Source organism: Hemiscyllium ocellatum, chromosome 20 (genome assembly GCF_020745735.1).
Source record: "Hemiscyllium ocellatum isolate sHemOce1 chromosome 20, sHemOce1.pat.X.cur, whole genome shotgun sequence".
NCBI lineage: Eukaryota > Metazoa > Chordata > Chondrichthyes > Orectolobiformes > Hemiscylliidae > Hemiscyllium > Hemiscyllium ocellatum.
Window position 1 is genome coordinate 1,622,581 of NC_083420.1, and position 26,441 is coordinate 1,649,021.

General features: G+C 44.4%; 1 protein-coding gene across 1 annotated transcript in view; it reads left to right on the forward strand.

Moving 5' to 3' along the window:
- Positions 1-16,828, forward strand: part of notum2 (notum pectinacetylesterase 2) — a 64,670-nt gene extending 47,842 nt beyond the window's left edge. Inside the window, exons 8-11 of the mRNA XM_060840933.1 lie at positions 3,947-4,047; positions 4,130-4,277; positions 8,499-8,546; positions 16,525-16,828. Coding sequence (XP_060696916.1) covers positions 3,947-4,047; positions 4,130-4,277; positions 8,499-8,546; positions 16,525-16,828 — 601 coding nt within the window. The remainder of the gene's footprint in view (positions 1-3,946; positions 4,048-4,129; positions 4,278-8,498; positions 8,547-16,524) is intronic.
- Positions 16,829-26,441: the final 9,613 nt, after the last annotated feature.

The following is a 26,441-nucleotide window of genomic DNA, read 5'->3' on the forward strand; positions in this document are numbered from 1 at the left end:
CGAAATGGAGCCATTTATCACTATTCTTTGTTTCCTATCAGCCAACCAACTTTCAATCCAAGTTAGTACTTTGCCCCCAATACCATGTGCCCTAAATTTGCTCACTAACCTCCTATGTGGGATTTTATCAAAAGCTTTCTGAAAGTCTAGGTACACTACATCTAGTGGATCTCCATCGTCCATCTTCAGAGTTACATCCTCTTTACTCAGCGAGTCGTGAGTTCATGGAATGCCCTGCCAGTAACAGTGGTGGACTCTCCCTCTTTATGGGCATTTAAACGGGCATTGGATAGGCATATGGAGGAAAGTGGGCTTGTGTAGGTTAGGTTAGCTTGGATCGGCTCAACATCGAGGGCCGAAGGGCCTGTACTGCATTGTATTTTTCTATGTTATATGTTCTATGTTCTAAAATTCCAGAAGATTAGTCAAGCATGATTTCCCCTTCATAAATCCATGCTGACTCTGACCTATCCTGTTGCTACTATCCAGATGTGTCGTAATTTCATCCTTTATAATAGACTCCAGCATCTTTCCCACCACTGAGGTCAGACTAACTGGTCTATAATTTCCCGCTTTCTCTCTCCCACCTTTCTTAAAAAGTGATACAACATTAGCCACCCTCCAATCCGCAGGAACTGATCCTGAATCTATCGAACTCTGGAAAATAATCACCAACACATCCACGATTTCCCGAGCCACCTCCTTCAGTACCCTGGGATGTAGACCATCAGGTCCCAGGGACATATCAACCTTCAGACCTAACAGTCTCTCCAACACCAATTCCTGGCAAATATAAATTCCCTTTAGTTCAGGTCTTTCAGCCACTGTTACCTCAGGGAGATTACTTGTGTCTTCCCCAGTGAACACAGATCTGAAGTACCAATTCAATTCTTCTGCCATTTCTTTGTTCCCCGTAATATATTCCCCTGTTTCTGTCTTCAAGGGCCCAATTTTAGTCTTAACCTTTTTTTTTCCCTTTCACATACCTAAAAAAGCTTTTACTATCCTCCTTTATATTATTGGCCAGTTTGCCTTCGTACCTCATTTTTCCTCTGTGTATTTCCTTCTTAGTAATCCTCTGTTGTTCTTTAAAAGCTTCCCAGTCCTCTGTTTTCCCACTTATCTTTGCTATGTTATACTTTTTCTCTTTTAACTTTATATTCTTCTTATATTCCCTTGTCAGCCACGGCCACCCATGCCTCCTCATAGGATCTTTCTTCCTTTTAGGAATGAACTGATCCTGCAACTTCTGTATTATACCCAGAAATATCTGCCATTGTTCCTCCATTGTCATCCCTGCTAAGGTATTGCACCATTGAACTTTGACCAGCTCCTCCCTCATAGCTCCATAGTTCTCATTATTCAACAGAAATATTGTCACTTTCGATTGTACCCTCTCCCTCTCAAATTGCAGATTGAAGCTTAATGTATTATGGTCACTACGTCCCAATGCCTCCTTCACTTCGAGGTCCCTGACCAATTCTGGTTCGTTACACAATACTAGATCCAGAATTACCTTCTCCCTGGTCGGCTCCAGCACCAGCTGCTCTGAGAATCCATCTCGGAGGCACTCCACAAAGTCTCTTTCTTGAGGTCCAATACCATCCTGATTCTCCCAGTCTACCTGCATGTTAAAATCCCCCATAACAACTGTAGTAACATCTTTACCACAGGCCAATTTCAGCTCCTGATTCAACTTACATCCGACATCCAGACTACTGTTTGGGGGCCTGTCGATGACTCCCAAGAGGGTCTTTTTACCCTTAGTATTTCACAGCTCTATCCACACTGACTCTACATCCCCTGACGCTAAGTCCCCCCGCGCAAGGGACTGAATATCCTCCCTTATCAACAAGGCCACCCCACCCCCTTTGCCCGTCAGTCTGTCCTTACGATAGCACGTGTAGCCTTGAATATTCATTTCCCAGGCCCTGTCCACTTGAAGGCACGTCTCAGTTATCCCCACAATATCGTATCTGCCAAATTCCAAAAGAGTCTCAAGCTCATCCATCTTATGTCTAATGCTTCATGCCTTCATATACAGTATTTTTAATTTGTTACTGCTCTCACCCTTCCCATCAACCCCTATTTCACTCAGCCTTACAGCATGATCCCTTTCTGAGTTTTCTGCCTCAGTGATATAGTTAGCTTTCTTGATTTCCCTTGTTCTGACTTTCCTTTCAATTTCCTTCTTAAACATCCAGTCCCAATCCAATAGCCCCAATCCCATCGGTCCCAATCCCATCAGCTCCAATCCCATCAGTCCCAATCCCATCGGCCCCAATCCCATCAGCCCCAACCCCATCAGCCCCAATCCCATCAGCCCCAATCCCAACAGCCCCTATCCCATCAGCCCCCATCCCATCAGTCCCAATCCCATCAGCCCCTATCCCATCAGTCCCAATCCCATCAGCCCCAATCCCATCAGCCCCAATCCCATCAGTCCCAATCCCATCAGCCTCTAACCCATCAGTCCCAATCCCATCAGCCCCAATCCCATGAGTCCCAATCCCATAAACCCCTATCCCATCAGCCCCCATCCTAGCAGCCCGAATCCCTTCAGCCCCAATCCCATCAGTCCCAATCCCAACAGCACCTATCCCATCAGCCCCAATCTCATCAGTCCCTATCCCATCAGCCGCAATCCCATCAGCCCCAATCCTATGAGTCCCAATCCCATCAGCCACAATCCCATCAGTCCCAATCCCATCAGCCCCTATCCCATCAGCCCCAATCCCATCAGCCCCAATCCCATCAGCCCCTATCCCATCAGCCCCAATTCCATCAGTCCCAAACCCATCAGCCCCAATCCCATCAGCCTCAATCCCATCAGCCCCCATCCCATCAGCTCCAATCCCATCAGCCCCTATCCCATCAGTCCCAATCCCATCAGCCCCTATCCCATCAGCCCCAATCCCATCAGTCCCAATCCCATAAGCCCCTATCCCATTAGCCCCAATCCCATCAGCCCCCATCCCATCAGTCCCAATCCCATCAGCACCAATGCTATCAGCCCCAATCCCATCAGCCCCAATCCCATCAGCCCCAATCCCATCAGCCCCTATCCCATCAGCCCCAATTCCATCAGCCTCAATCCCATCAGCCCCTATCCCATCAGCCTCAATCCCATCAGTCCAAATCCCATCAGTCCCAATCCCATCAGCCCCTATCCCATCAGTCCCAATTCCATCAGCCCCAATCCCATCAATCCCAATCCCATCAGTCCCAATCCCATAAGCCCCTATCCCATTAGCCCCAATCCCATCAGCCCCCATCCCATCAGTCCCAATCCCATCAGCACCAATGCTATCAGCCCCAATCCCATCAGCCCCTATCCCAGCAGTCCCAATCCCAACAGCCCCAATCCCATCATTTCCATCCAATCAGCATCCCCTCCTGTCCAATACCATCTATGGTAAATTGATGCAGGGATACCAGACTGAAGTTCATGTTTGACCTTGAGTGGACAGTTATCCCTTTGAGTTGGAACTGTTTTTGTGTTGCTGGGTTTGACATCACTGTCAATGTGTGAGGACCCTACAGTATTGACCCACCCACCGGGGGACAATCATTTCCCTGAGCTTTCTGTTGAAATGAAGCTGTGGCGTAGGGGCTGAAGGTCCTCAATGTTCCAGAAATAGGAGGACTAGACCATTCAGCCCATCAAGCCTGCTCCAAACGTCTATAAATCTGGATTGACGCATTCCAACCAATTATTGGAACTGCGGGACATTCAACCTCGCATATCTCCCTCCAAATTGATATTGCTCTCAAAATTGCAACAGCAAAGTGAGAAATGAAGATGAGATGTTAGTTGTCTTTATTATTGTGTTGATTGTGTTTATGAATGGTGAGTTTGAGTTTTTAAAATGGTTCAAAATGTGGTAATGAATATCAACAGTTGTTCTGAAGTTTTACAGTGAGCTAATGGGATCTTTCTGTGCAGAATGTGGAATAGTGTTGTTCCGGAGAGATGCAGACAGCATTATAGACGAGGAGAAGAATGGCAATGCTTCTTTGGCTACAGGATGTATCCGTTCCTAAAATGTAAATGAAATTTGAAACTTTGCAGATTTCCGAACTCGGACGCTGGAGTAGCTGATCTAGCTAATATCTGCTTCTGTTGTAGCCCCTGTGTTTGTGGTCCAGTGGCTGTTTGATGAAGAGCAGTTGAAAATGGAGAATATTCAACTGGGAAGTCACTCCCTCACAGAAAGCCAATGGAATTATATCCAGAATCTGGGCAGAGACCTGAGAAACTCATTACGGGATGTAACGTGAGTAATGATACAATTTTAAGCATTTGTACTTGGGTGGGAGATCATGCTAATCAATGAGAATGGGGAAGTCCGATATCTAAGTATTGCAGACAAGTGACTCCCATTCTAAATGTAGCATCATAGCCCAAGGTATTCCTCTGCCTGCCTCAAACTCCAGGAAATGGTTTTGAGTTATCGTTACGGGGTACTCCAGGGTATAAAAAGGAGGAGATATGTAAGGTGGAGGAGAGAGGCAACAAGATAACACCTGGCCCTCACATGAATTGATGGATCATGTAGATAGAATCGCGACAGTGTGGAAAAAGGCCATTTGGCCCATCATGTCTGCACTCACCATCTGAAGAATATCCCACTCGGATCTCAGTCCCCATAACAACACATTTCCTATGGCTAATCCACACTTCTCAATAAACTATGGACAACTTAGCATGGCCAATTCACCCTAACCTGAAAATGTGTTGCTGGAAAAGCGCAGCAGGTCAGGCAGCATCCAAGGAGCAGAGAATTGACGTTTCGGGAATGAGCCCTTGCGCTTTTCCAGCAACACATTTTCAGCTCTGACCTCCAGCATCTGCAGTCCTCACTTTCTCCCAGTTCACCCTCATGTGCACATCTTTGGGCTGTAGGAGGAAACCAGAGCAACTGGAAGAAACCCACACAGACCCAGAGAGAACCTGCAAACTCCACACAGATAGTTGCTCGAGGATACAATTGAACCCAGGACCCAGGACCTGGGCTCAGGTAACCACTGAGCCACCATGCTGCCTTGTGTGAGGAGGGTACACTGCACTGAAGGTGCTGTTGAAGAATTGTTCCAGCTTCTGCTGTTGGGTCAGTTCTTTCTGTAGCTGTGAATGTTCTCCCAGCACCAAGCTCAGGAGACAATGGGGAGGTCAGGTGGACCGTCCCAGTAACCAACCCATCAGATATCTCATAGAACCACAGAGTTCATCCAATTTCTCACAATAATACAGCTGCAGTATAATAACTGTTCATGTTGATCACCCTACTGGCTTACTCAAGATGTCATCAAGGGGACAGGTGACATATTTTAGGGTTTGACAGTTAATCCTTTCCATAGAGTATGAGCACAGAAGGGGACAAATTCCTTCAATATATGCAGGAGAACTTTCTGGAATTGTACATATCTAGTCTGACTAGGGAGGGAGCTGTTCTGGACATAAGACAGGCCCAATGGAGAAGGTCAGAGTACGTTGAAAATGTGTTGCTGGTTAAAGCACAGCAGGTCAGGCAGCATCCAAGGAACAGGAAATTCGACGTTTCGGGCATAAGCCTTTCATCAGGAATGGCTTCCTGATGAAGGGCTTATGCCCGAAACGTCGAATTTCCTATTCCTTGGATGCTGCCTGACCTGCTGTGCTTTAACCAGCAACACATTTTCAACTGTGATCTCCAGCATCTGCAGACCTCATTTTTTACCCGAAGGTCAGAGTAAGTACAGCCACTCCCAGAATATTTTTTATTTATTCATGGGATGAAGGTGTCACTGCGAGACAGCATTTATTGCCCAGCCTTAATTACCCAGAGGGCAGTTAAGAGTCAACCCCATTGCTGTGGGGCAGGAGTCACATGTAGGCCAGACGAGGTAAGGATGAAGATTCATTCTCTAAAGGACATTAGTGAACCAGATGGGTTTATTTTCAACAATCGATTTATGGTTACCATTAGATTCTTAATTCCAGATTTTTAAAAATTGAATTCAAATTCCACCATGGCAGTGATTTGAACCCAGGCCCCCAGAATATTATTTGGGTGTCTGGGTTAACAATCCAGTGATTGGCTTCCCTATATTAGTCACGTTTGCCTGTGGTGAGGTGCCAAACATCCCACTTGGCAAATCCAGAATTGTTCGGTTTTGCCGTGACATCTTTATCCTGAAGAAGTCTGGCCACCCCTAGCAACGCTCACACTCCGTTACCAAGGACAACGGGTCCAGCTGCAGGTCACCATGGTGATATTGTGACTGTGACAAACATTGAGGGTTTTGAGGATCTGGATCTGTCCTTATTGATAAGCGCTGAGGATATCCCACAAGTTTGTCACTTTCTGTGATATCAATAACTTCCAAAGGCATTGTTGATGGAAATTCCTGGGGAGGTTGAGGTGGAGACGCAGAAAGTAGAACATGAGCGGGACCTTCATTTGGAAATGAACTTGGACATATTTCTGAGGGGCATGTGAAAGCCTCCAACCAACAATGGGCCCTCATTCGACCCCCAGTTTGCTCCATCATCCGATTGTTTTCTGGAAGGGACTATCTCTTCAACATTGTATCCACCACAGAACCTTAGTGAACTCTAGGCCTGTCTGAATACATGAGAATGGAATAGTGTACCTTCACTGAGGCAGTCATGAGGGTTTAGAGTCATAGAGATGTACAGCACGGAAACAGACCCTTCGGTCCAACCCGTTCATGCTGACCAGATATCCCAACTCAATCTAGTCCCACCTGCCAGCACCCGGCCCATATCCCTCCAAACCCTTCCTATTCATATACCCATTAGAATGCCTCTTAAATGTTGTAATTGTACCAGCCTCCACCACATCCTCTGGCAGCTCATTCCATAAACATACTACCCTTATTTGTATAGAAATGGTGTGCATGATATGAGGAAAAGGGAGGTGTCTGGCACTAGTGGATAGAACTGGTACAGGGGCCGAATGTCCTCCTCCAGTGTTGTAACAACTCAGTGATTCACTTTTATTATAACTGATTCCTGTCTAGCCAATAACTTGCAGTTCCCTTGGCCACCTGAACCTAGCTTCAGCATCAGAGGGTGAACAGTGGCTCCTGAAGTAGATGGGGTTAGGGGAGTGAGCTGGACCACTTCTTATTGCATCCAGTGAGCCCCTGCCTGGTCAGCAGGAATGTGTCTCCTGTCAGTGACACTCACATAGTTCTGGGAAAATAAGTTAGCAGCTGAGAATGGGGCTTCTGTCTTGAGAAACAACAAGTTGATTCCAATGAGCTGCAAGACCTTTTGTCTGACCATGGGATATTTGACTTAATGCTGTTGTCAGATTTTGCAAAAGTGAACAACAGTGATCTGTGAACTGGCTGCAAGCTCCTGAAGCTTGTTCAATGTAAAAGGGAGTCTCTGTGCTCCCTGCATCTTCAGAAAGAGATTGGGGGAGATGGGGATGTGAGAGATGTTACAGGTTTCAGTTGTGCTGTATCAATGGATGCAATGAGGGGAATCCCTTCTATTGTGTATACAGGCCAAAGGGATATCAACTCCTCAGCCTCATCAGGGATTGACAGAACATGCTGAAACATTCCCACAGCACCAGATGTTGGCTGTGATCAGATAATTGCAAACAGACTGTAAAGAAACAACAGCAGGTTTGAATATAGCTGACGTTTTGGGATAAGTCTTTTTGAATGACCACCTACCCCCAGAATTACTTCCAGCAAAAAAAGTTACCTCAAACTTTCTTTGAGAAAGAAGTGTTTAGAAAATGTTGGAGTTCTGGAAGAGGAGGAGATAGAAACAAACATTTTATGGATCTCCAGCATCCACAGTATTGGCCTTTCATTAGGAGGTAGAAGTTTGGCTTAGCCTGCACCAACAGGTAATAGGGGGTCGATCTTTCGTTGTACCTGGAGCACGGTGTTCAGTTCCGAATGCGATAATCTGTCTTCACCTTAGCTACCTGGTATTGTTTGGAGGAGGAATAGCACTTAGCGAACTGGAGAGGACATTGCTGTTGAACATTAAATGTCTCTCCAGTTGTTAGGACCATTTTCGCTGTGAGACTACATCGATTTTTTCAGTTTAATATTCTGAGGAGCAGTTTGCTCAATAATGAAGGGTAAATGCTGCTGTGAATCACCAGCCCAGAATCTACAATCACAGACTGCTGGAGACTTCGACACAACTGACATACCACAAAGTACTCATTAGAAAAATTTGCAATCTCTTTTTCAAAATTCATCTGCTGTCACTCGGACTTGAAAAGTCTTGGGTAGTTACATCATGAGAAAAAACTTCAGATATGAGTTAGCTGTTTTCTGCAAATTGCAACAGCAACCCTTTGCCTGATATCACTCAAACCGTGTAGAACACACATGGTCATTTCATTTGACATTGTCTAAGCTGCCTTAGCAAGGAACAATATATTTTGAGTGTTTCTATATACTATTTTAATGTTTATTGTGTAATATTTTGTAGATAATTTGAATTCTCCCTATTTCAGAGCTGTTTTTGCCCCAGCCTGTCTTGCACACACCATGATCTTGAACAGGTAAGGTATTAAAATGTTACATAAGTTGAAAACTTGCACAAAGTAACATTGGATTTGTATTCTTCTGTGGTGAATTAGCTCATTAAACAGTTTCCAGAGGACATTTATTTCCTCTGCTGTTTCTGTCAGAGCACATCTGCACTCGATCACTCATACATTCCACAATGCAGTTCGACAGGAGATTAGGCCTGTACTGTTGCGCTATTTTTAAACTTCAGGCTATAATTTCAGTTCAGTTAATCAATGCCTCACTAAAGTGAAGTAACAAATTATGTTAAATGAATGAATTTAAATTTTGCAAGATTGTAGTGAATATTCTAGTCTGAGTTGTAAATGAACATGGAACATTACAGCACAGTACAGGCCCTTCGGCCCTCCATGTGGCGCCGCCCTGTCATACCAATCTGAAGCCCATCTAACCTACACTATTCCATGTACGTCCATATGCTTGTCCAATGACGACTTAAATGTACTTAAAGTTGGCGAATCTACTACCGTTGCAGGCAAAGCATTCTATACCCTTACTACTCTGAGTAGAGAAACTACCTCTGACATCTGTCCTATATCTATCACCCCTCACTTTAAAGCTGTGCCCCCTCATGTTTTCCGTCCCCATACTTGGAAAAAGGCTCTCCCTGTCCACCCTATCGATTATCTTATATGTCCCTATTAAGTCACCTCTCAACCTTCTTCTCTCTAAAGAAAACAGCCTCAAGTCCCTCAGCCTTTCCTCATAAGACCTTCCCTCCATACCAGGCAACATCTTAGTAAATCTCCTCTACACCCTTTCCAAAGCTTCCACATCCTCCTTATAAAGCAATGACCAGAACTGTACACAATACTCCAAGTGCGGCCACACCAGACTTTTGTACAGCTGTAGCATAACCTCATGGTTCTGGAACTCGATCCCTCTATTAATAAAGGCCAAAACACTGTATGCCTTCTTAACAACCCTGTCAATCTGGGTGGCAACTTTCAGGGATCTGTGTACCTGGACACCGAGATCTCTCTGCTCATCTGCACTCCCAAGAATCTTACCATTTGCCCAGTACTTTGCATTCCGGTTACTCTGACCAAAGTGAATCACCTCACACTTGTCCGCATTAAACTCTATTTGCCACCTCTCAGCCCAGCTCTGCAGCTTATCTATGTCTCTCTGTAACCTACAACATCCTTCATCACTATCCACAACTCCACCGACCTTAGTGTCATGTGCAAATTTAGTAACCCATCCTTCTACGCCCTCATCCAGGCCGTTTTTAAAAATGACGAACAGCAGTGGACCCAACACCGACCCTTGTGGTACACCACTGGTAACTGGACTCCAGGATGAACATTTCCCATCAACCACCTCCCTTCTTTCAGCGAGACAATTACTGATCCAAACTGCTATATCTCCCTTGCCTCCGCATTTTGTGCAATAGCCTACTGTGGGGAACCTTATCTTTTCTGAACCCTCTCCGATTTGAGAAATATCCTTCCCCTAGAGGGTGACCAGAACTGTACACAGTACTCCAAAAATGGCCTCACCGACGTCCTGTACAACCTCAACATGATGTCCCAACTCTTATCCTCAATGGTCTGGACAGTAAAGACTAGCATGCTAAACACCTTCCTTACCACTCTGTCTACCTAAGATGCAACTTTCAAAGAACTATTACCTGCACTGTTAGGTCTCTCTGTTCCACAACCCTCCCCAGGGCCCTGCCATTAACTGTATAAATACTGCCCTGGTTTGTTTTAGCAAAATACAACACCTCACATTTATCAAATTAAACTCCATCTGTCACTCCTTGGCCCATTGACCCAAATGATCAAGAATCTTTTTTAATCCCAGATAATCTTCTTCACTGTTCACCATACCACCACTTTTTGTTCATCTGCAAACTTACTGACCATTACTCCTAAAGTCTCATCCAAGTTGTTTATGTAAACAATAGTGGAAAACCACTGGTCAGAGGCCTCCGGTCTGAAACACAACCCTCCACCACCACCCTCTGTCTCCTACCGTTAAGACAATCTTGTTTCCAACTGGCCATTGACTCCTCAGGTAAGATCCAGCAACAACATGCATGATCAGGCAGATCAGTGGCAAGTACCATTTGTAGCATTACCAGGCAATGATCGGTGCAATAAGACAGAATCTAACCGTTGTCCTTTGATGTTCAGTGATATTGCCATCATTGAATATTGCAGCTGTATTGAACTTTAGTTGGGCCATGTTTGGAATATTGTGTTCAGATCTGGTTGCCACATCACCAGAAAGGCGTGGAGGCTTTGGAGAGGTTACAGGAATAGTTTACCAGAATATTGCTTGGTCTAGAGGGTATTAACGATGAGGAGTGATTTGGAGATGCCGGTGTTGGACTGGGGTGTACAAAGTTAAAAATCACACAACACCAGGTTATAGTTCAACTGGTTTAATTGGAAGCACTAGCTTTCAGAGCGCCGCTCCTTCATCAGGTGGTTGTGCTATAAGGAGAGATTGGACAAGTTTCACTTGAACATTGGAGGATAAGGGATAACCTGATAGAAGTTTACAAAATGATGACAGGGATACACAGAATGGAGAGTCAGAGTCTTTTTTCCCAGGGTAGAAATATCAGTTAATATGGGCCCAGATTTAAGATAAAAAGGGAGTAGGTTTAAAGGAGGCGTGAGAGGCAGGTGCCTTACACAGAGGGTGGGAAGTACCTGGAATACGGTGCCAGAGGAGGTGGGGGAGGGAGGCAGGTGGGAATACAATAGCAACGTTTAAGAAGCATCTTGACAGATCCATGAATAAGCAGGGAATAGAGGGATACAGACTGCATACAGGCCAAAGGTTTTTAGTTTAGAAAGGCATCATGTGTTGGCACAGACCTGGTGGGCCGAAGGGCCTGTTCCTGTGCTGGACTCCTCTTTGCTGTTATTTTTTGAATCCCCTACTATCAAAATCCTGAGGGTGACCATTGACCAGACACTGATCTGGCCTTGCCACAGACATACAATAGTTACAAGAGCAGGTCAGAGACAGAGAATTCTGCAGTAAGTAACTCATCTCCTGTCTCCTCAAATCCTGGGCAGCATCTACAAGACACAATCAGGGCCAGAAAGTTAGTGGTTGGAGATTAAATATTGGAGATGCCTCACCTGATTTTAGTTTCCTGTTCTCCAACCCCAGCTCAAACCGGATTACCCAGCTGTGAGACTTGGTAATAGTAGGACCCTGCTGGTGTAGGACTTGGTGTGGAAGACATTTCAGGATGTAGCCTTCCAGTCAGGTTGGAGTGACAGGGGCTGGTCACCTACAAAGAGAGAATTCCAGCAATCCCAACAGGAATTCATCAAACTAACAGACTAGTGTCTCAGTAACACTGGTAGGAACAGAGGAGGGAAATATTCTGGACGTAAAAAAGGCCATTTTGTTGATATTGGTCATGGAAAGAAGGTAAATCAGGTGAAGTCAAAGTCAGTAGAGACACAACACCAGGTTATAATCCAACAGGTTCATTTGAAATCACAAGATTTCTGATGATTTCACCTGACAAAGGTGCAGTGCTCTGAAAGCTTGTGATTTCAAATAAACCTGTTGGACGATAACCTGGTGTCATGTGACCTCTGACCTTGTCTACCCCAGTCCAACACCGGCACCTCCACAACAGTTGAGGTCACTAGGATGCCAAGTGTTCTCCCTGGGGACAGAACCGTGAGTGTGGGAGGAGTGAGTGTGGAAGGAGTGAGTGTGGGAGGAGTGAGTGTGGGAGGAGTGAGTGTGGGAGGGGTGAATGTGGAAGGAGTGAGTGTGGGAGAAGTGAGTGTGGGAGGAGTGAGTGTGGGAGGACTGAGTGTGGGAGGAGTGAGTGTGGGAGGGATGAGTGTGGGAGGGGTGAGGGTGGGAGGAGTGAGTGTGGGAGGGGTGAATGTGGAAGGAGTGAGTGTGGGAGGAGTGAGTGTGGGAGGAGTGAGTGTGGGAGGGGTGAGTGTGGGAGGGGTGAGTGTGGGAGGAGTGAGTGTGGGAGGGATGAGTGTGGGAGGGGTGAGGGTGGGAGGAGTGAGTGTGGGAGGGGTGAATGTGGAAGGAGTGAGTGTGGGAGGAGTGAGTGTGGGAGGGGTGAGTGTGGGAGGGGTGAGTGTGGGAGGAGTGAGTGTGGGAGGGATGAGTGTGGGAGGGGTGAGGGTGGGAGGAGTGAGTGTGGGAGGGGTGAATGTGGAAGGAGTGAGTGTGGGAGGAGTGAGTGTGGGAGGAGTGAGTGTGGGAGGGGTGAGTGTGGGAGGAGTGAGTGTGGGAGGGATGAGTGTGGGAGGGGTGAGGGTGGAAGGAGTGAGTGTGGGAGGGGTGAATGTGGAAGGAGTGAGTGTGGGAGGAGTGAGTGTGGGAGGGGTGAGTGTGGGAGGAGTGAGTGTGGGAGGGATGAGTGTGGGAGGGGTGAGTGTGGAAGGAATGAGTGTGGGAGGAGTGAGTGTGGGAGGGATGAGTGTGGGAGGGGTGAGGGTGGAAGGAGTGAGTGTGGGAGGGGTGAATGTGGAAGGAGTGAGTGTGGGAGGAGTGAGTGTGGGAGGGGTGAGTGTGGGAGGGGTGAGTGTGGGAGGAGTGAGTGTGGGAGGGGTGAGTGTGGAAGGAATGAGTGTGGGAGGGGTGAGTGTGGGAGGAGTGAGTGTGGGAGGACTGAGTGTGGGAGGAGTGAGTGTGGGAGGGATGAGTGTGGGAGGGGTGAGTGTGGAAGGAATGAGTGTGGGAGGGGTGAGTGTGGAAGGAATGAGTGTGGGAGGGGTGAGTGTGGAAGGAGTGAGTGTGTGTATGCAGTTGATGAAGTCCTGAGCTCTACCTGCACGGAGTTCCCGAAACCTCATCAAACATTTTTGTCCAGTTTTAAAATAACGTAAACCTGATTCTTCAAACATCTAATTCATTTTTTATTTGAGAAAGAAGCTCTGTAAAATTATGTTGTCAGCTAAAAATGATAGGTCACATTCTGGAAATGTTTTAATGGTTTATGTCTGTTGTCATGTGCACATCTCTGAATATATTTGAACATGTTTAATTGCTATTCTAAGGTAACCCCCATTGTCCTTTCTCAAACTCGGTGGTCAAGGAAGTAGGAATGTTAAATCTCATTATTAATCATAATATTTGGCTCTTTGGGAATTTCAGCCAGTAATTAATAGCTATTGCAAGAAGCTTCGATAGTAAGAACGTGGGGAAAATGTCAAATTAATTTTAGATCACTATAATTGACATATTTCAACATATTGTACCACTCACGTTGTGCAATCAGCCTAAAGGACATTCACACAAATTATCCCAAAGATATTTACACATTTTTGACAATTAGTTTTGTCTTGATATCCCTCCATCATCCCAGCAATCACACAGTCATCCAAAACCCAAGGTTCATGCACTGCATTTACACTAAACATGACCACGACAGAACAGCTGCTGTTCCACAATATGTAACGCCAATGCAAATTCAGAATCAAATAATACAAATCGTAAATTAATATATTTAAACTCAATTTTCACTCCCAGAAATGGGTGGCTTGGTAACAGGTCAGCAGGGAAAATGCAGAAATCTAAAACAGGAACTTAACCTGTTTCCAACACAGTCACTTCCTGTACTGAGGAGAGCAACCAATCCACTTACAGAAACTGGAATGGAGATTTAAATATGAAAAAGAGGGTGCGTACCTTCATTTTAGATGACTTTAATTATAACCAATGGGGCTGAGATCATGCTATAGGTGCCTCTCCTGCAGTACTTATAGGACAGGAGTGCCAATAGTAAATGTGAACGGTCCCATCATGCTCGGTCCGTCAACTCAGTCTGTCAACCATGTCCTCCACTCACCATCACCATCTGATACCCTCTGCCACCCTGTGATAGACCACTAGAGAAGCTCCCATCATCTGGATCTCCCCGGTTTCCGGATCCCACCTCTCTATGATCAAGACCCCATCCCCATACAATTCTCTCACCTTCCCCAACGTGCTGTCATTCAGTTTCAACCTGTAAAGACTGCCTGATGGTGGGAAATACATTATAATGGAGGCAAGAATATAGTCCTGCTGGAAGAGCTCTTGTGGTGTAGTGGTAGTGTCCCTACCTCTGATCCACAAGACTGGGGTTCAAGTCACACACTCCCAAGGTATGTGGTAACCACACTGATCAGGAATTCTGGGTTTTCCCTTGCTCTCTGAAAGACACCATTTCCATTCTACAGTCAGGCCTGTGTCTGTAAATACACGGCTCTAACACAAAGTGATTCAGGTGCTCTCCAACACAAAAAGAGAATGAAGCCACAGGACCTTCTTAAAGTGTGATGACGTGATAGCCAAGTCGAAGCAAGACCTCATCTAATTTAAGCATCACTAACAGCATTGTGGGGTCAACCCACAGCACATGGACTGCAACGGTTCAAGAAGGCAGCTCACCCCCACCTTCTCAAGGGGCAACTGGGGATGGGTAATAAATGCTGGGCCCAGCCAGTGACACCCACGTCCCACAAGCAAATCCTTACCCCAAGATGTAACAGTCTAGTCTTTATGATTATACAGTATTTTTTCTAACATTCCATGACATTTTTCTGTTCTATGTACCCAGATCCATTATGCTGTTTGTATCGTTAATGGTTTCAGCTCTTAGTGATATGGAAATATCTTCTAACATCTAAAGTGGCTGAAGTCACACATCTTCAATGGTCTCTTAGGAAGGACTTTATCAAATCATTTCTGCAAGTCTATATAAATAACATTCCCCCTTCCACTACACAGTCATTCAAATTCAGTATGATTCATCAGGCATGGCCTACCTTTTACAAGTGCATAATGGTTCTCTCTGACTAGCAGCAGATTCTCCAGGTATTGAGTCACTCTGTCCTCGATGATAAATTGCAGTCATTTCTCGACAGCACATGTTGAGCCAACTCCTGCAGATTTCCCTGGCTTTTCTTAGAGAGCTGTTGTAATGAAGGATTTGGTCTATATTTAACTTTTCAGATCATGTTTGACAATCTAACACGTTTTTATGATAACTTGTTTCTTGGATAATGGAGGTTCCATGGATTCTTTTCAACCTACTGCCAAACGTGGCTGAAGGGTTGCTGGAACAGCTAGACAAATAGTTGACTGTTTCATTTCTCCAGGGTTTTCACTGAAGTTTCACAACTGGGGGGGAGCTCCAGGGAAATTGTCAGCAGAGAAGCACTCATCCGCATGACTACACACTTTATTTGAATCCCTATGATAAGGGGAGTGTTAACTCTCAATCCGCTCTCAATCCAAAAATACCAAAATCAACTTACACATAAGGTCACAAAACATTGCCACATTATAAATTAGATTAGTTATAATTTCAAACTAAATTATACAATTGAATTCAAACATAAAGGTAAGTTACCATAGTCCTATTGCCTCATTACAGAGAGAGCGCGCGCGCGCTAGTGATGGTTAAATCTCAAGCAAGGGGACAGTCCAGTGTGGTGACCTCAGCTGGTGGAGGAATTGAACCCATGCTGTTGGTATCATAAACCAGCCATGCAACCAACTGAGCTAACCAGCCTGGAAGCAAAGTACCGATTCTTCATGATTCTTCATGATTAGTGAGCTCCTAAAGTAGAACTGCAGTGGAATACTGACCTTGAATGTTTACCTGAAACTTCTGCAGCAGTTTTAGTTTGACACATTAACCAATGAATTAAAGATGAAAGCCAAGGAAGACCAACTCTACCTAAAGACGACAATGATTTTAACACCGAAACCAACAAATTCTGGAGATAACAGCGGGTCAGGTAGCATCCACAGAGACAGAGAGAGAGCGAGAGCTAATGTTTTGAGACTAGATGATCTTCATCAGAGCTGTGATGACTCAAAGCATTGGCTTGCTCTCTCTCCCTGACCCACTGTGATCTCCAGCACTTTTTGTCCTCAGCATAGATTCCAGCTCCTGCAGTAATCTGCATGGACAATAATTCTAACAATCCTCCTGTATCATTGTTCTAGCAACTGGCTGGACTTCCAGGTAAGAGGAGCTGCCTTGAATAGGGCTTTACAATGCTGGGACCGCAGTCTGCAAGAGAACAGGAACTCAACACCCTCGATGAGAAACTGCTCCTTTCACTTCATTGATCAGTGCCGGTTACCGCACTGTAACCCCACGTGCCCAGCTCTTCACGATCAGGTCACAGGGCAAGAGGTGAACATGATTCAGCTGCTGATGGACATGGGCTTTGATATTCAGAGAATAGCACAGCAGCTTGGAATGGAACCCAGTCACTTGCTGGGAATGCTCAGTAATGGAGGCTAAACTCTTCAAACTAATCTCATTGCTTTCCTCTGAGCAGGAAGATTTACAGTAAAAACAAACCTGGATTTCAGTCACAGCATTGCTTGGTTAACAAAGCTGGAATTTTAAATTAGCATGCTCAGTTATTTAGAAACTATTCCGGTTTAGTATAACAATATATTTTTAACCGAGCATTGTTCAATGTGGTTCAACTTCTTTACTGTCAATGTGCCTTATTTTTGTGAGAAGTGATGGGTTTAATTTGTACTTAACATTTCGTAAACTGTATTCTTCACTTTTGTTGAGTATTTGGCTTTGATCATTTCTAATCTAGAATGTTAACAAAGCAACCCATAAATTACTGGGATTAAATAAGCAAAACTAAATCACGTCTTTTATTAATGATTAAGACAAGTCTGTTTGTAACTAACAGTCAGAAGTCACATGACACCAGGCTCAAGGTGAACAGGTTTATTTGAAATCACAAGCTTTGTAAGTGCTGCTCCTTTTTCAGGTGAAGTCAGATGAAGGGGCAGCGCTCCGAAAGCTTGTGATTTCAAAGAAAACTGCTGGACTAGAACCTGGTGTCATGTGACTTCTGCCCATCCCAGTCCAGCACCGACACCTCCACATCATGTAACCAGCAGTTACGGGGTTAAAGGTGCAGATTCATTATTGTCATTCCCAATTATTTTGTTGCTGCTATTTGCGTTTAGAGTCAAGGAAAAATATAATTCCAATTGATTTTATTCATTGTTTTCCTGGTTTAGTGTGACAGGTTAAGGCTTTCATTGAAAACGGACTGAATTCTCTACATCCAATTCAGTCAAGTTCAGTCAAAAAAGGGATGTACCTTAATTGAAGAAAAATTATTTTCCTGAAATTCCATAAACCAGTAACAATCTTTCCTAAGTTTACATACAAGGGAAACATTTGCATGGTCAGTGATTGAATAGGAATTCCATTAAAACATTGACCTGTTTCTAAAACAATGATCCTGGAATTATGTTACTTTTCCAATTAAAGAATGTTGCCTTGAGATTACCGGAAGCTAAGAGCCCAGTGGTTTATCCTGTAACAGCATCCTTCTGTAACTGTGTGTCACTTATCAGGCAGGGGGGCAGGGGGAGAAATCAGCATAATGAGACCTTGCTGGGATCTTACATACCATTAAAAAAAAGCCAAATCCATTAGGAAACATAAAAACTGAAAGAACTGCGGATGCTGTAAATCAGAAACAAAAACAGAAAAGCTCAGCAGGTCTGGCAGCATCTGTGGAGAGAAAGCACAGTTAATGTTTCAGAACTGAGGAAGGGTCACTCAACCCAAAACAGTAACTCAGATTTCTCGCATTAGATGCTGCCAAACCTGCTGAGCTTCTCCAGCAATATCCATTTGGAAACTCACTCCATACCAATTACACACACTAAAAACAGACATTAGAAAAAGTGACAGCCACCACAGTTTGCTCTCTTATGAGAGTGGGAACTAATTGATAGTGGGTTTAACCTGAAGGTCAAATAATGGGCAAGTCATGAGCTTTCACACGTCCTTCAGCCAGGGGAGGGATTATACCCACACTGTTGGCATCACCATTACACTGTGAAACCAGCAGCCTAGCCCCCTGAGCTCTGTATGATTACCACAATGTGACATCACTTACAAGCATTAACATATATGATTCAATAACTATGCTGCCTTCCTTAGACCATAATCAGGTGAAGGTATTTGTAACCTAATATGCTCACTTAACTCATTGTGACGACCTGAGCTGTTAGTTGTAATATTGTTTAAAATAAATTCACTGCAGCGGGGAAGGTGTGGTTTTCTGTTATTGATTTTGAATGGGGTCACGATTTACAGGAGAGTGAGGCCAACGGAACTTTACAGAAATGAAAGTATCTGCAAGGCAGCACTGTCGTTTCTGGTGGACAAGCTGCTCATGTTCCATTATCGTGGGGGAGTCAAAGGACAAGGAGGGAAAGAGTGAAAGAGAATGACCCAGCCATCACCCTGCAGAGAGCAAGCTACTCTGGAAGGAGTCCTTCCCCAGTGGTGGAGCCAGGGAGATCAGTCAGTGTTTGTATCAGGGCCTGTGGTCACACACAGACAGATGCAACAGCACCAACTCGAGACCATTCAGCCTCTTCAGGATGCTGTAGCATTCTATAAAATCCTGGCTGATTTGATTGTATTGAGAATTCCACGTTCCTATCTATCCCTGATAACCCTGAATTCCCTGCTGATCAAGAACCTATCCATTTTTGTTTTTAAATTATTCAATGACCCCCATCTCCACCACCTTCTGAGGCAGAGATCTCGAAACAGTTCCAACAATATCTGGGACAAAGAGTCTAATGATGACCATGAAATCATATCCATTTATCAGAAACCCCAACCTGGCTCACTAACTGCCATCCTTATCTGGTCTGGCCTACATGCGACTCCAGACCCACAGCCTTAACTGCCTCTGGGCAATAAATGCTGCTGAGCCAGTGATGCTCTTATCCTGTGCATGAATGAATAAACAAAACTCTCCATATTTCACAGGGTTTTGGCTGTGGTGAGGATGTGGTGATCTGGAGCCAGGGAAACAGCCTCTGTGTGAGGGGCTGACCATCCACTAACATAGAAGCTGCCATCTAATATCATCATGACTGATCAATGTACTCAGTCCCCTGTTCATACCTTCTCCCCAAACCCTTTGATCCCTTTCACCTTCCCCTATCTCCTTATTGAATACGTTGACTGCTTTCTGTGCTAGTGAATTCCACAGGCTCACCACACTCTGCGCAACACTGAGACCCGGGTTCAATTCCCACCTCAGGCGACTGACTGTGTGGAGTTTGCATGTTCTCCCCATGTCTGTGTGGGTTTCCTCCGGGTGCTCCGGTTTCCTACCACTGTCCAAAAATGTGCAGGTTAGGTGAATTGGCCATGCTAAATTGCCTGTAGTGTTAGGTAAGGGGTAAATATAGGGGAATTGGTCTGGGTGGGTTTGCGCTTCGGTGGGTCAGTATGGACTTGTTGGGCCGTAGGGCCTGTTTCCACACTGTAAGTAATCTAAATCTAAGTAACCTTTCCTCCTCATCTCAGTCCCAAATGGTTTATTCTTTATGTCATAGAATGCCTGCTGTGCAAAAAGAGGCCATTCAGCCCATTGAATCTGCACTGACACTTTGAAGAGCATCCCATCCCCCACCCTATCCCATTGTTTCCCATGGCAAATCCATTTAACCTGTACATAAAGTCATAGAGATATACGACACGGAAACAGACCCTTCAGTCCAATGCATCCATGCTGACCAGATATCCCAGTCTAATCTAGTCCCATTTGCCAGAACTTGGCCCATGCCCCCATCCAAATGCCTTTTAAATGTTGCAATTGTACCAGCCTCCACCACTTCCTCTGGCAGCTCATTCCATACACGTACCACCCTCTGCATGATAAAGTTGCCCCTTAGATCCCTTTTATATCTTTCTCCTCTCGCCCTAAACCTATGTCCTCTAGTTCTGGACTCCCCAACCCCAGGAAAGAGATTTTGTCTATTTACCCTGTCCATGCCCCTCATGATTTTATAAACTTCTATAAAGTCACCCCTCAGTTTCTGATCTTCCAGGGAAAACAGCCCCAACCTGTTCAGCTTCTTCCTGTAGCTCAAACCCTCCAACCCTGGCAACATCCTGGTAAATCTTTTCAGAACCATTTCAAGTTTCACAACATCCTTCCAATATTCCAGAAGTACTAACCACTGAACTACAGTGCTGCCCTAAATCCTGTCCAGTATTCCTTGACAATTGAAGAGTTTAAATGAAAGAAATTTTAAAACTGTTTATATGAAAGTAGACACAAAAGAAGAGAAAGAAGCGTGAATATAAAACATCTCCCTGACCGGATCCAGTGATGAGATGAAACTGGCCGCTCTGCATCTCCTAGCCCTTCCAGCACAAACACTGCAGTGACTCCAGTCACACCAACGGTTCAGCTTGTCAATCATTTTTGGCACTCTTCCAAGATTTCTCCTTCTTTCGAGTTCTGTACATTTTTAAACAAACTCCATTCATGTACACCCCCTGCCCTTCAATGATCTGCCTCACCATTCACACCTGTCGATAAAATTGCATGTCTTCAAGCTAAAGGAACTGTCCTCTCTCTGTGTGACCTGTTCACCTCTGAGTATTAAAGGAAGAAGGAGGAAGCAGAGGAACTATGAGCTATCTGTACAAGATTGAGGAGAGTTAGCTCCAGCTCATCATAATGCTTTATTCCAAATAGGACAATAGTAGGATGATAAATTAGTGCTAAGGGCCCAGAGGGAACCCTGTACTCCTCACACACCGAGGATTAAGTTGATATTTTCCCATGACCCAAACTGAGCCTGTCCCAGTAGCGCTGGGTTAGGTCAACTAATTCCCAACAGAAATGTGTATGACCACTTCCACAAAAGAGAAAAATCACATGATGGGGCTCAACATTGGAGTGTTTAAAGATAAAATTCCTTACTTAAATGCATCAATTTAAATATCAAGGGCAATTTTAGTCATTCACAATGTAGTTTGCACAAGGAACTGAGGTTTGTACAACTCCATACAGCATCAGGTGCTTACAACTTTGCAATTAAACAATTAGGCGAAGTTTAACACCTCCAAAACTCAACAATGTGTCCAGAGTAAAATATGTATCTCTGCTTCCACCGGAATCATTGTAAAATCAAATTAAAATTCAGAAGGTTTATTACATTTTCAATATGAGATCATGGTTTGAAAACAAAGCACAGATTTGATACATTTTACTGATTTATGTCCAGCTTCGTAGGTTTTATGAATTGTTTACTTTATATATGATTCTTTCAACATCCACACACTTCCAAATACTTTTCTAACATTTATTCCACTTGTTTATGGATCTGACTATAATTACATACAGTGCATAATTATCCTTTAATGTGGAACTGGTCCTTAGAGAAAAATGTGAAATCCTACCCTTTTATTCAGAATAAAAATCTTTCTGTACATTTGCCGGAAGTACTTTAAACCAGAATGTGATTTGGGTGAATAAAGGAGCGAGTTAAGAAGCAGCTGTTAGGCCACATTCTCATTATTAAACTGGAGAATCGGATGTATAAAACACCGTGTCTCATATTACACTATGTTCATTCTAGAACATGCAAAAGAGTTTTGTGAAAATGTCAGATCCTATTCTAAAAGAATATAATTTAAATAAAATGGAATGGTCAGATGCAGATTGTTAAATATTTAGATCTGGAAATTCCTCATCCTTTTGTAAAAAGGAGAGGCCTTGAATGTGACCTAATTTTTTTTAAAAATCCATAGAATTTATGAAAGTACATTAAACAGCAATTTAAATGTGAGATTACGTAAACTGCAATAGTGTACAACATAATTTCTTCCACTGAATGGCAGGCAGTACTGCACTCAACAGATGGGAGGGCATAGATATAAATTCCATTTCTGCTTCATGACTGCAGTTTAATTTCCTGGGCTGGGGTTGGGGGGTGGTCATGAGTTTTCACATTGGGAGGCCACCAGAAACAAGAATGGTCAATTCTGTTGCTGCTACATCAAAGGAAATGTGAACCAGGTTAAACGGGTGAACACATCCCCACAGACTAGACCAGAGCATTCATGATACATCTCAGCCACAACTGAATTCTGTTCCCTTTGGCTGGTTTGTTGAGACCATTGCTATGACATGAATGGGAAGAGGGGATTGAGAATCCAAATCTGTTATTTGACAAATCATCACAAATGCATACATACCCCATTAAACTGCCAGATTATTGATTTGCTTGAAGGATTGCTATTCAAGACAAAAATAATTCATGCGAGATTTCTTTGTTAATGGGATAACTATTTATTGTTAACAAACGTATTATTTAACAAATGACAGAGAAAAAGAACTGATCACTAATCTTCTACTTAAATTATGCCCCTTTAAAATCCAAAGGACAGACACACTGCTTCACAAATAAGGCAGACGACAGAGAGACAGTTTCACATAATTGTTCTGTTTGGAAAAATATAGGCAGAGATGAAATACCCAGACAACAAGGTGGAGAGTCACTTCCCATACTTCTTTTGATTTGGGCAATAATGGGTTGCTTTGATCCAATAGTTGATCAGGTAGACTGAGATCATATTCTGCATTAGAATTCGAGTCACAAGATTTTTTTTACTTTTCACTTCCTCAGAGAGAAAAGAGAGAGATGGATTTTTTTTTAGATTCCCTACAGAGTGGAAACAGGCCCTTCAGCCCAACCAGTCCACACCGACCCACCGAAGAGCAACCCACCCAGACCCATTCCCCTACATTTACCCCTGACTAATACACCTAACAGTATGGGCAATTTATCATGGCCAGTTCACCTGATCTACACATCCTTGGACTGTGGGAGGAAACCGGAGCACCTGGAGGAAACCCACACAGAGAATGTGCAAACTCCACACAGCCATTTGCCTGAGGCGAGAATTGAACCTGGGTCTCTGGAGCTGTGAGGCAGCAGTGCTAACCACTGAGACACCGTGCCGCCCACTGTATGGAAATAAAAAATGCTGGAGATTATTGGATAAGGTAGCATCCATGGAGATAGAGCAAGCTAGCGTTTCAAATTTAGATGACTCTTCATCTGAGATCTGATTTAGACTTGAACCATGAGCTCGCTCTCTCCCGACAGATGCTGCCTGAGCCACTGTGATCTCCAGGATTTGTTGTTTTCATTACAACTTCCAGCATCTGCAGGAACTTGCTCTGCCAGTTTCTGTTTGCCAGCTCTGGTGTTTCTGCCGGTGCTGCCGTCAGGCTGACAGCTGTCATCAAGCTCTTCCTGTCACCTGTCTCATTCCTGATGAAGGGCTTTTGCCCGAAGCGTCGATTCTCCTGCTCCTCGGATGCTGCCTGACCTGCTGTGCTTTTCCAGCATCACTCTAATCAAGCTCTTCCTTCCCTATCTTACATTCCAGGTGCTGCTCTGTCTCAATAATGTAACACCTTCACTGCTCCAAAAGCAACATAGCTGATTTCTGCTAAAATTCAAACCGTGTCACTTCTGGTGAATTGCAGCAGATGAGGAAGATACTAAATGAGTATTTCGCATCAGTATTTACTGTGGAAAAGGTCATGGAAGACACAGCCTGTAGGGAAATAGATGGTGACATCTTGAAAAATGTCCATTTACAGAGGAGGAAGTGCTGGATGTCTTGAAATGCATAAAGGTGGATAAATCCCCAGGACCTGATCAGATGTACCTTAGAACTCTGTGGGAGCTATGGAAGTGATTGCTGGGCCTCTTGCTGAGATATTTGTATCATCGATAGTCACAGGTGAGGTGCCGGAAGACTGGAGGTTGGCAAACAAGGTGTCATTGTTTAAGAAGGGTGGTAAAGACAAGCCAGGGAACTATGGACCAGTGAGCCTGACCTTGGTGGTGGGCAAGTTGTTGGAGGGAATCCTGAGGGACAGGATGTACATGTATTTGGAAAGACAAGGACTGATTAGGGATAGTCAACATGGCTTTGTGTGTGGGAAATCATGTCTCACAACCTTGATTGAGTTTTTTGAAGAAGTAACAAAGAGGATTGATGAGGGCAGAGTGGTAGATGTGATCTATATGGACTTCAGTAAGGCGTTCAACAACGTTCTCCATGGGAGACTGATTAGCAAGGTTAGATTTCATGGAATACAGGGAAAACTAGCCATTTGGATACAGAACTGGCTCAAAGGTAGAAGATAGAGGGTGGTGGTGGAGGGTTGTTTTTCAGACTGGAGGCCTGTGACCAGTGGAGTGCCACAAGGATCGGTGCTGGGTCCACTGCTTTTTGTCATTTACATGATTTGGATGTGAACATAAGAGTTGTAGTTAGTAAGTTTATAGATGACACCAAAATTGAAGGTGTAGTGGACAGCGAAGAAGATTACCTCAGCCTACAACAGGGCCAATGGGCTGAGAAGTGGCAGATGGAGTTTAATTCCGATAAATGTGAGGTGCTGCATTTTGGGAAAGCAAATCTTAGCAGGACTTATAGACTTACTGTTATGGTCCGAGGGAGTATTGCTGAACAAAGAGACCTTGGAGTGCAGGTTCATAGCTCCTTGAAAGTGGAGTCGCAGGTAGATAGGATAGTAAAGAAGATAGTGAAGAAGGTATGCTTTCCTTTATTGGTCAGAGTATTGAGTACAGGAGTTGGGAGGTCATGTTGTGGCTGTACAGGACATTGGTTAGGCCACTGTTGGAATATTGCGTGCAATTCTGATCTCCTTCCTATCGGAAGGACGTTGTGAAACTTGAAAGGGTTCAGAAAAAGTTTCCAAGGATGTTGCCAGGGTTAGAGGATTTGAGCTATAGGGAGAGGCTGAACAGGCTGGGGCTGTTTTCCCTGGAGCGTCAGAGGCTGAGGGGTGACCTTATAGAGGTTTACAAAATCATGAAGGACATGGATAGGGTAAATAGACAAAGTCTTTTCCCTGGGGTGGGGGAGTCCTGAACGAGAGGGCATAGGTTTAGGGTGAGAGGGGAAAGATTTAAAAGGGACCTAAGTTGCAACTTTTTCACACAGAGGGTGGTACGTGAATGCAATGAGCTGCCAGAGGAAGTGGAGGATGCTGGCACAATTGCAACATTTAAAAGTCGTATGGATGGGTACATGAATAGGAAGGGTTTGGAGGGATATGGGCCAGGTGCTGGTAAATGGGACTAGATTGGATTAGGATAGCTGGTTGACATGCACAAGTTAGACCGAAGGGTCTGTTTCCGCGCTGTACATCTCTATGACTCTATTGAGCATCCTTCCCCTTTAAGCATCCAAAGAGCAGGAGAAACGACGTTTCGGGCATGAGCCCTTGATTCTCCTGCTCTTTGGATGCTGCCTGACCTGCTGCGCTTTTCCAGCAACACATTTTCAGCTCTGATCTCCAGCATCTGCAGTCCTCACTTTTTCCTCCCCATTAATCATAGCAAGCTGCTCTTTGCAAGTTGCCCCTTTCCTCAGTACCACTTCTCTATGGCACCCCACTCGTCCTTTCTTCCTTCTCAGTAGAGACAGAAGCATTTATCACTGCCAGGAATCAGCATTCCCAGCATCACCTCGATTTCTAAAGCCCAGCCATACATGAGCTGGAATTCTGTCAGCCAGCAGTTACCCTTCATGATGTAGTTGCAGGAAAACCAGCCAAGCATTTAGAAACCCAGAATATAATTAATCAGAGACCGCAAGCCTTTGTGAAAAGGAAATCAAGCCTGACAATTTATTCCAGTTCACTGAGGAGGTAACAAGCAGGTTGTTGACTTGCTTGCTGAGCTGGTAAGTTTGTTTGGAGATGTTTCGTCACCATACTAAGTAACATCATCAGTGCACCTCTCGTGAAGTGTTAGTGTTCTGTCCCGCTTGCTATTTATGTGTGTCGGTTTGCTAAGGTGGGTAGTATCATTTCCAGTTTTATTTAATGGTTGGTATATGGGGTCTAATCTACATTTTTGTTAATGGAGTTTTGGGTTGATAAAGGGGAACTTGTAAGTGTAATATATTTGGATTTATAAAAGGCATTTGATAAGGTACCTCACATGAGGCTACTTAATAGGATAAGAGCCCATTGGTGTTGGGGGCAGTATGTCAACAT